The 11,464-nt window shown below is 32.2% G+C and overlaps 2 protein-coding genes and 1 long non-coding RNA gene across 3 annotated transcripts; 2 read left to right on the top strand and 1 right to left on the bottom strand.

Moving 5' to 3' along the window:
• The first annotated feature begins 374 nt into the window (after positions 1-374).
• LOC9316842 (probable serine/threonine-protein kinase PBL12) lies at positions 375-2,891 on the top strand. Its single transcript, XM_021028787.1, has 5 exons — positions 375-1,074; positions 1,358-1,493; positions 1,832-1,968; positions 2,057-2,180; positions 2,271-2,891. The coding sequence occupies exons 1-5, from the start codon at positions 664-666 to the stop codon at positions 2,732-2,734; spliced, it is 1,272 nt and encodes a 423-aa protein (XP_020884446.1). The 5' UTR covers positions 375-663; the 3' UTR covers positions 2,735-2,891.
• A 2,731-nt stretch (positions 2,892-5,622) lies between these two features.
• Positions 5,623-7,923, bottom strand: LOC110229527. The gene is made up of 3 exons (XR_002332922.1): positions 7,803-7,923; positions 7,532-7,680; positions 5,623-5,730 (listed from the first exon to the last, which is right to left on the bottom strand). It is a non-coding gene; the product is annotated as an uncharacterized LOC110229527 (long non-coding RNA).
• Positions 7,924-9,395: 1,472 nt separating this feature from the next.
• Positions 9,396-10,625, top strand: LOC9316840 (F-box protein At1g11270). Its single transcript, XM_002880727.2, has one exon. It carries the CDS (start codon positions 9,457-9,459, stop codon positions 10,573-10,575), a length of 1,119 nt encoding a protein of 372 aa, XP_002880773.1. The 5' UTR covers positions 9,396-9,456; the 3' UTR covers positions 10,576-10,625.
• Positions 10,626-11,464: the final 839 nt, after the last annotated feature.

Below are 11,464 nucleotides of genomic sequence, written 5' to 3'. Positions count from 1 at the left end.
AGACACTTTTAAATTCACCAAATCATTTTTAATTTACCTAAATTATTAGAACAAAAACTATTAGACAGAGAACTAAGTCTTATGAAACGACATGAGAGTCGTATTAGTAGAAACGTAGAGCGAGAGACAATTTGTTTTTAATTCATTGAACAATATACGCAAAATTATTTAGTCCGTAGACTTTTGTGAGATGAAGTCTAAGAACAATTATGAATTTAAAATCAATATTATTGTGAAAACACGTTCACTCACTTTAAGATATGAATATTTATAACACTACTGTGATAAAAAAGAAAACAAATTGCGTTATTTTTTCAATATTATTGTGATGATTCATGTGAACATGGAATCGTTTTTCTCCTGAAAAAAATATATCAGCTTAGAACCATATAAATATATCCACCAAAAATAACTTATTTTTGTATACAACTTATACAAAAAAGCAACTACTTAACTTATAAATATAAATGTGAAAACACAAAGGTCGGTCAGTACGAATAAGACACAACAACTACTATAAACTACAGGACTTTGAAGACAAGTAGGTTAACTATAACATCCTTAATTTCTAAACCTACGCACTCTACAAAAGATTCATCAAAAGGAGTAAAAGACTATCTTTCTCCAATTTTTCCCCAAAGAACAAAAAAGAGGAAGAAGAAAATGGCAGTGATCAAGAAGAAGAAGACATCATTGACATCTCTGTTCTTGGGGTGTTACAAGGCAAAGAACGCAAGAAAATACGAAGGAGAGGAGAATTCTGTAATGAAAATAAGAACTTGTCCGGCGTTCAAGAGGCTGTCTTTATCGGACATAAGCGATCCAAGCTCGCCCATGTCGGTCATGGATGATCTCTCTCATTCCTTCACATCTCAGAAGCTTCGTTTATTCACGTTGTCTGAGCTGAGAGTGATTACGCATAATTTCTCAAGAAGTAACATGTTGGGCGAAGGAGGGTTTGGGCCGGTTTACAAAGGGTTTATTGATGATAAGGTTAAACCGGGTATCGAAGCCCAACCGGTTGCGGTTAAGGCTCTTGATCTCCATGGCCATCAAGGTCATAGAGAATGGCTGGTAACATTTCTCTCTCTTTTAATATGTGTGTTTGTTAGATTCAAGACTTTTCTACTAAAAAAGAGACCAATTTATTTACGAAAAGACCGTCCCGATTATTTTATGTTCATTGAATTTTAATGCATTAGAAGGATTTAAGGTTACTTTTTGTTTTTCCTTCTTACCTATGAATCTAACCATTTTGCAGTATGTCATTGAAAATATTTTTTTTGTGAATTTTCTTCATAAAGTTTTTTTTAATATATACAAAATTTATCGATAAATAAACCCTTTTTGTTTGCAGGCGGAGATAATATTTTTGGGACAACTAAGTAACAAACATCTTGTGAAGCTAATAGGGTTTTGTTGTGAAGAAGAGCAAAGAGTGCTTGTTTATGAGTACATGCCTCGAGGTAGCTTGGAGAATCAGCTCTTTCGAAGTACGTCATCTACTTAATTTTTACCTAACTTGCTAAAAAATGTTTCGATTTTTGTTATATATGTTCTATTATAGAACTTCTATATATGGCCTGTTTAAACCTAAAAGAATAACTCCATGAAGACTTCACGTTTTTTACGTATACAATGACATAAAGAAAAAATATTTCAAAAAGAATCCATATGCTTCACGTTAACTTCGTCAAGTTTTTAGTTTATTTAATTGGTCGTACACTACATTAATAACTTTTTAAAAACTATATACTATATATCTTTTGCAATTTAAACAATATTCAATAATATTAGGTACTAACTTTGAAAAGTGTTTGAATTGGGACAGGAAATAGCTTAGCAATGGCTTGGGGAATAAGGATGAAGATAGCCCTTGGAGCCGCCAAAGGTTTAGCTTTTCTCCATGAAGCAGAGAAACCAGTCATCTACAGAGACTTCAAAACCTCTAACATATTGTTAGACTCCGTGAGTTTTTTCTTGTTTCCTATTTAAATTATGTATCCATTATTAAATCAAACTGTTATTTTCGACTGATTAATCTTTGATTTTGCAGGACTATAACGCCAAATTATCTGACTTCGGTCTAGCCAAAGATGGACCTGAAGGCGAACATACGCATGTAACAACCCGAGTGATGGGAACACAAGGTTATGCTGCGCCGGAATATATCATGACTGGTAACATTTTTGTATGGAATTGATTTGTTTTACCGTGTAAGCGATATGCATGCTTTGAGATATATCTTTAATGGTTTACATGTGTTGTAGGTCATTTGACGACGATGAATGATGTATACAGTTTTGGAGTAGTTTTGTTAGAACTGATAACCGGGAAACGGTCCATGGACAACACCCGAACACGGAGGGAACAAAGCCTCGTGGAATGGGCGCGGCCCATGTTAAGGGACCAAAGAAAGTTAGAGCGGGTAATTGACCCAAGGCTCGAGAACCAGTACAAAATAGAAGCGGCTCAGGTAGCTGCTGCCCTAGCATACAAGTGTCTAAGCCAACATCCTAAGTATAGACCTACAATGTGTGAGGTGGTTAAGGTCTTAGAGTCTATTCAAGAAGTTGAGATTATGGAGCGTGATGGTAACAACAAAGAAGGAAAGAAGTATGTTGATATAAAAAAGTTTAGGCATCAGCGTAAAGGACAAAGACTTGTGAACATCGCTTATTCAGATTCTCTCGTTTACAAGGAATCCAAGGCAAAGCAAAACAATGGCGTTTGAAATACATCATTTCCTCAGACATTATTGAATATTCATATTATATGAACGAAATTAATTCTCATCTTAAGTTATGACCCTTCTTCCATAAATTTAAAGGAAAAAAGGTGATGTAATTAAGTCTACCTCTTCTCTGGTATTCTAGATTTCCTTTACATAATTCAAAAATACTTTGTACAAAAGAGTTATATATGCACAAGAAATATAAAATAAATGTTTCTAAATCATACAATTTTCTAGAAATGATAATCTTATTTATACGGCTATGTAGCACGGAACCTTCGTCAGAGGTGCATATCATGCTTCAGAATCAGAAGCATTTGGAAACTCTTTTGTATGAATCTTCCAAAAATCCGCTTTGAAAGCACATTAGAAGTTTACCGTTCTTTTTTCAAAACACGATGTCGTAAATAAATAGAAATATTTACAATATTTTATATTCCCTCTGTTTCAGTTTAGTTGTCGTTTTAGGATTTAAATTTTGTTTCATAATACTTGTCGTTTTAGGTTTTCAATGCAAATGTTTGGTGAAAATTCTAGTTTTATCCCTACTGTTTTAATGTTTTGGCAAATGAAATTTTTTATAAAATATATTAATAAAGGGTAAAACAGAAAATTTAATGTTTTTCTTAATTTGTGTGAAAAAACTTTAAACGACAACTAAAACGAAACGGAAGGAGTAATTTTTAAAATAAACTCGAAAGCAAATTTAATGATAAGTTGGTTAATGAAGGTTGTGACAGTTTGTTGTGTGAACCAAATGAAAAGATTGAGGAAAGACAAAAATATTTTGTGTTTTTAGAGGCTCATAGTGTCATTTAACATTTGTGCATATTAGTCTTCGGCTTTAATTTATAAAGAAGATTGCTTAATTAGAAATATGGTATAACATGTAAAAAGTTGATGACATAATATTTGAATCAGATTAATTTTGGAGGCTTTAAATTTAATGAATTTTATTTAAACGATACACAGTTTGAGGGGGGGGGGGGGGGGGGTTATGGAATCAAGGAAAATAAATAAATTTTAATTACTGTATGTTTAATTTAGTAGGTTTAGTGTATATAAATTCCCTTCGTTTTTTTTATTATTATATAATGAAAGAAAGAAAAGATGATTTAAGATTTTTATGATACGAAGAAAAATATATAGAAAAATTTATGTATATATAATCTTTTTTTTTGTCAAACGAAATTTCATTCACTTAATATCTCAAAAGAAAAAAGTTCATACAAACTGAAATTAAGATAATACAATGGGAATAAAGATAAGTTCTCCATGGGAATAAACTAAAGTTGAGCGATCTCTTTGGAAAACTCATGGAACATGGATTATCAATGTAATTAATCAAAAAAAAAAATTCTCTCCGTTTTGCGAAGAGGCTTGATGCATTTGAAAATTTTTCTTCATCAAATATATTACTGAAGATCAATCATATGCAGTCAAAAATATAATGTAAGTCACCATTTTTAACAACTCTAACATATATCGCCAAAAATATAGATTAATCATACAAAGTAAAAAGTAATACGCAATATCACTTTCATAAGTATCTTCTAAAAGTTTTTAAGGTTACATACATTATATTTTCATAATTCTAAAGGTGGATTTGAATTTTTTTGCCACGGAAGTTTCGATTTGATATATTATTTATTAAAATTTAAAAAATTTGACGGTGGTGACGAAATGTTATATTGCGTATTATTTTTTACTTTCGTAGAATTGGCCAATATATTTTTTGAGATGAAAAGTAAAGTTCTAAGAAAATAGCTAGTTGCTGCTTTTTGTTTTGCAAAAAATCTATATAATTAAAGTCAAATATTCCACCCATTCTATCTGTATTATTAGATTGAAATTTTATGAGTTTTTATATAGCTTTATTAAAACTTATATGGTTGCATATGTGGGAGGCTTTATGTAGTTTCGTATGGTTGGTTTTCGATTGACCAGTATTAAGCAGACAATTCACATAGAGTGATCTTCTTATAATTAAAAGAGAAGTACCAATTGAAAAATGTATAAATTGCCATTCAATTGAAGCATTTGGAGAGTGTTAATAAATATTGAAAAGTGTTAATTTGTCAAAAATCTCACTAAAAGACTTTTTTTTTTTTTGATAAACTCTATCAGCTGATCCGGTCAGCTTCGGTAGAAACGCACCGAAATGCTTCAGAGTGGACTACTCCCCGAAGGGCCACCACACTGTCTGTCCTGAGTTTGGAATACTTTCCGACTAATGCCAGGAGTAGCCAGATCGCCTATTACTGCACTATCAGGTAAACTGCTTGGGCCTTTTGGCCCAAGCCCAGACTTCCCACACAAATAGGATTTTTTGTTTCCAGCGTGGATCGAACCTGGGTTAATTTCTTCCAACATTTCCCCAATTTTCAACTACCACTGGACCACAGATGTGTGGGCCACTAAAAGACTTTGGATCCGTGTGTTTTGTAAATAGGCGGGTCTTGGATCAAATCGTTGCAAACACGAATTCAAGTAACTAATCGTGTTTGAGCATCGCAAGTATGCATTCCTAGCCATTCATCATTTTTGGTATCTAAATTAGGGCATATTCGATCACCATTCAATGCATATTCGATTATATCTCGCCTAATTCCTAAACAAATGATATTTTAATATTCACTTAGATCTCATCCTAACTATAAACAACACTATAATATCCTTATTTGTCCAAAAATAGTGAATCATTCATTATATATCAAATACAATATATGTTGTTTACGCAATCTTTTATTTTACGACTTCTCTCCAATATTTTCGAAAATCTTGAAGCCAAAATCCCTAACATCCTTAAACACTATAAATATCGACGTCATTATCATTTCTAAATCATCAAGCAAATACCTCTAATCATAAAAAATCTCGCATTCTTCTTTTTTTTTTTTGCTTTTTCTTCACAAATGGCTCAGTCAATTACTTTCCTTGATGATGTCAAAGCCATACAAAACTGCTTGCAGGGTGCAAGTCTATGTCCTTCATACCTGGAAAATATTCACGACGAAATTTGGTGAGGCATTCGACATAGTTTTGTCTGATTTCAAAGTAAGATTTCTTAAACTAAATTTTGGCATGACTATTCAATACTTTAACAAAATACTGTCAAATGTAATACTAATATACTTTATCTATTTTGCAGCGCAAGAAGATCCATGCTTCAGTGAAAAGGGAGCATATGAACCGTTTGAAGAAGCTAGTGGTTCCAGGATAGTGGAAGACCATTGAAAACTTTGGGTTGACTTACGTAAGTGGTCAATTATAAGTAACTGATCATCGTTACAAATTGGAATTCATGGCCTAGTCCAGAGTTATGAGAATGGAACCTCTATCTGATTCACCTTACCTAACCTTTACCTCTTTCAATGATGTTTTAACTAGTGGTCTCAACCCAAACATCTTGATTGGTATGTTGTTATTTTCTACTAATTTTCTTCTATACCTACTCCTTTATATATGATAACATCGAATTTGATTTTGTCGGAAATTCGCCGGAATATGCCATTTCCGACAAATTTCTGACCAATACCGTTGTCAGAAATTGTGATGTTTTCTTGTAGTACGTTAGTTATCTGTCTGATTTGAAACTTATGAAGACGTACGAAATGGATGGTTTTTGTGAAGATTTTGAGCATCTGGAATAATCCTCCAAAGTATGGAGATGAGATTACAACCATGATTCTGGTTGATGAGAATGTATGATTAAAATGTTTGGATGATAGGTTTAATTTTGCTGAGTATTAAACTCATTTCGATAATTATATTTTAACATGCCCTTTTTTCCTGATTGTTAGGAAAAAAGAATTGATGATACAATTCAACCAATTGAATACAAGATGAAGCAAAGTGTTTATAGTATTTCCTTATGTAGAAATATATTTCAAATTCTCTAACTGTTTTTTAAAACATGTGAAGAGATGATCTACTTAAGTGCATATAGTATTGATCCTCATGATGTGGATTCGTTAAACAACCATGTCTTCACTTCTGATTTCCTCGACAATATCAAGCTTTCTGGTTTGCCAAATCACAATCTGCGTGTGAATATTGGTACGGCGGTTAATGTTACTGAGAAACATTGATCCTAAAGGCGGGCTATGTAATGGCACTAGATTATAAATAACGTAGATGGCTAATCATATATTAAAAGCTAGAGTGATTATTGGAAATAGAATTGAGGGGAAGACAACTTCCATTAGTTGTGGCTTTTGCAATGACAATAAACAAAGCCAAGGACAATCACTTAAAGAGGTAGCGCTTTATATTCCGAGAACAGTGTTTTCGCATGGCCAGCTATATGTTGCCTTATCAAGAGTTACATCCAAAAAAAAATTGAAAGTTCTTATTGTGGATAAAGAAGGAAAAACTCAGAGTCAAACCATGAATGTAATATTCAAAGAGACCTTTCGAAATCTAAGAAATTAGGAGAGTTTCAGTTTTCTGTTTTGTGTAATTAGAACAACAATGTTTTTTTTTTTAAGTAACAGCAATTTGTTTTAGAACTATATGAATCTCCAGTTGTTTTACAATTGTTAGTTAGTAATTATATGATTTGTCAAAGAATTCTGAATGCAACACATTATAAGTTTCTTATTCATATTCATACTAATACAATTCACTGAAATGCTCTTAAACAAAATAAGTGATTTAATCTAGATTGCAGTTCTTTACAATAAAATGTTTGTTTTAACATTTAGGACAAAAGTAAGTAAGCTTAGTTGAATTTTATCCCTAGACAAAACAAATATTAAATGATTTTTTATCTGAAACAATAGCTGAGAAACTAACCTTATAGAGATGATTCTTGATTGTTTTCTGGTCGATTAGCGAATCTAACTCTTGCCCGGATTAAGATAATCGGTGTTTTGGACTGCTGTCTACTTTCAGATATCGATTAGAAACCAATGCATACTTTCAGATGGTCTTATCGGGATTCTCTTTGAAGTCATTCACCGTCAATTGAAAACAGAAATGATTTGGATTAGATTTTCGGAAATTATACAAAGATAAGAACTCAACAAATAAAGAAACATGTCAATTGAGTTCGGTATTGACTCACCAACGATCAAAATCGGTCCAGATAAATGCTCGATCGGTGGATTATCTGATCGAAAAATCGAGATGCTCGGAGAGCATCAGAAATAATCTTGTAAAAAATGTCGTTCTGTTTTTTGTTGTTTTTTTTTTGTTTAAAGACTTATGTCACTAAACGAAAATTATCTTAATTTTGTTTACGTTGTCTTTATAATGATTTTTGATTATTTAAGAATATACAAAAAATGTAAAACAACCATAACCACTTACAACATATTTTCTTACTTAAATTTTTATTACAACAATTACAACAATTACAATACCAAAATGATAAACATAAAAGTAAATAGAACTTAACACACTATTACAACAATTACAATACCAAAATGATACAACTTTTACTTTTTCACATTTTTGTAATACTTTAACTATATTAAATTTTGATAAAAAAAAAATTTAATGTTTAACCACATTAAAACACCTTCTCCTAATTAATAATTTAACAAGGAAATTGTTTTTTATTTATAATTATCTATATATACATTTTCGAAGTACAAATGTGAAATAAATCCTGGAGTTGACACTTATTTACAAGAGAATGTCATTGTCATAAATATTTATCTATTAATTAATATTACAAAATATTTTCAAAAAATCTTTTAGAAACCATGGCTTTCAAATATGGTAACAAATTGATTTTGTTTCTAAATTCGATTAATTGCTAATTTTCCTAAAAAATCTCTACCTAATTTAAATATTAATATATGATTATTTTTTCACTTTTATATGATCTTATAGTAATTTATTTTGAATTTATATAAAATACATATAATTAAAAAAATAATTGATTTTTCTGTATATAATATGATTCAAATTTTTTAAAACGGACATATATTACTCAATCGATGAAGAAAAAATATGTGTACAATGTCCCACATTGCTTAAAAAATTGGGCAATGGTTCATAGTCATAATATAAAAAGGACCAAAATGATTCTGAATGCAAAACATGGTTATATGGTTGGACGGATTTGGGTCTATATTAATACGGGACGGTATACCACAGGTGAAACCTAGAATTTAAAATAAAAATATAATTATATAGTCTTAAATAATAAACAAACCAAACAATATTAACAAAACAAATATAACTTAAAATTTAAAATTTTTAGTTTAAAAAAGTTTACCCACAACATACGGTGGAATAAATTTTTTTGATACAAAATAATATCAAATTATTATAATAGTCCATAATTATAAATGCTTGCTAATATTAACACTATATTATTTCTATACCTACAAATCTTCTAAGTACATATTTCAACTATATTAATTATAATATAAAATAAATAAATGAGAATTTAATTTTTTATAATATCAATTTAAAAATTCAATAAATTATAAATTATTATATAAAATACATAAAATACAATTTTACCTCGCGGTACACCGCGGATTAAATCCTAGTATATTATAATTTTCAAATATATAATAGAAAAAACGAATAAAATTGATACATGTTGAATCATAGTAAATGTTGGAAAGGGAGAAAGCGTTGAAATTTCCAGTTTTCCCAAACTGACTTGAAGTTTCCATTTTTCCAATTCCCAGCCCGACTCGGATACTCAATCCGTGTATATATATAGATATAGCCTCTCCTGGTGATTTAGAGACGATACAATGTTGTTGAAAAGACATCGCTCGTCTGAGGAAGAATTGCTACCCCACGATGTAATAGAACTCATCCTCGAGAGACTTCCCGTGCAGGCTCTGCTTGTATTTAGGTCTGTATCCAAGAAGTGGAAATCAACAATCGATTCCCGACGATTCAAGGAACGACGTCTGCAGCGCCGTAGGCACTCAAGAGGTGTCTATGTCCTTTTCCTGTGTGTCAATGGTGAAAATACTCTCAAACGAGATGATAATCGAGTATTTAGCTTCGGGTCATCAGTAGCTAGGACAGGCAGGATCCCTAATTCGGGCCCCTTGTTCTGCTATGGCAGTTGTGATGGTATTGTATGCCTCTACGGTATCCACACACCGAGTATTGTGGTGAATCCCGCAACTGGATGGTATCAGAATTTTCCTCTTTGCAACTATCAACAGCTCTACATCCCTAGGTTCGATAAAAAAGATGTCAACTTCCCAAGTCCAAAGCTTGGACTCGGTAAAGATAAATTAACGGGCACGTACAAGCCGGTTTGGTTATATAATTCATCCATATTTGGCCTAGAGAATGCTACTACTTGTGAGCTTTTCGATTTTACCACCAATGCTTGGAGGTACGTTGTCCTTGCTTCTCCTTATCAGATCAATGCTTACCATAAACCGGTATATTTAGATGGGTCACTTTATTGGTTCACCGACTGTGAAGAACCCAAGGTACTATCTCTCGATCTTCACACCGAAACTTTCCAAGTCATATGTAAAGCTCCCTTTGCCCATCCATGTGACCCTCGTCAGCTCACCATGTGCATCCTCGATAACCGCTTGTGCGTATCTGAGAAAAAATGGCCCACCCAAGTCATATGGTCGTTCCATCCTTCAGGCAAGACATGGAACCAAATGTGTTGCATAGATCTCACCCAAACTTTTTCGTGGTTTGGTGTACCCAAGTTTGCCCTCTCACCGATAGCAATTATGGACAAGGGTAAGTTATTGCTTCAAGGTCGTGATACCTCCCACGCACTGGTGATACATGATCTCCATACCAAATCCTATGAATTTCTCTTCAAACCTTCCAGACCCGTAGGTTCTGTTTATTATTTCGAGAGTTTATTTTCTGCTTTGTCAAATTAACTTGTCTCTTTCTTTTCTTTGTACCCATGATGAACCATTGTAATTTAACATTTTCCGCATAAACGATGATTTGATTATATATCTAACGAGGAACTTTTTTTTGCTATTGTATTATCTGTATCTGGTGCTCTACTAAATCACCAACCCATATATGTATGTATGCATGTAACCGCAGAGAAACTACACTTGTGTAAACTTTAATCATTTACCTAATTCTATATATTGAAATGATGGTGATTTTCTCTACTACACAAGTGTCAATGCACAAAGGCGATCAAATCTTGCTCCTTCGAAAATTGAGGGTCAAAAAGTATTACTGAATTAGTAAGGCCATGTGTGTTCACGTTTTTAAATGTTATAAAACTATTTAATCCTCATAGGCTCATAACATCGAACACAAATTTATATGAAACAAACAATCATGCATTCTCAAATCAGGTACAAGACATCCGTACATTGACCACAAATTCCCTACATGACCACAACTGCAACAAGTTATAAAAAGTAGTATAGATCAAAAGGTAAGAGCATAAGCTAGATCAATCTTGTCTGTATTATGTTCACATCCTCTCAAAGCTAAAGGTGTTCGAAGAAACCCAAGTTTCTCCTGATAAACTCGGGTTCTCATGTGGTTGACGACTTAATCTTGTTTCTCAAACTCACCATGGTTGATAGTACCTTTCCAAGTTGTTAGAAGCAGGCTTGATAGATCTTTTGGCTTCTATTAGTTCTGCATATATATTACCCCATTGAAGGGTTTTTCTCTACTTCGACCATCTTAATTAATAAGAACTTTAACAAAAAACGCTCCAAAAGATTCACAATTCTGGATCCATATGGATAGTTAGTATGAACAAATAGGAACATGCATTTGTTAAGTATGAAATCT

This window comes from Arabidopsis lyrata, assembly GCF_000004255.2.
Source record: "Arabidopsis lyrata subsp. lyrata unplaced genomic scaffold ARALYscaffold_4, whole genome shotgun sequence".
NCBI classification, from domain to species: Eukaryota; Viridiplantae; Streptophyta; class Magnoliopsida; order Brassicales; family Brassicaceae; genus Arabidopsis; species Arabidopsis lyrata.
The sequence above is the reverse complement of the archived record's forward strand: the minus strand, read 5'-3'. Positions and strand labels throughout refer to the sequence as shown.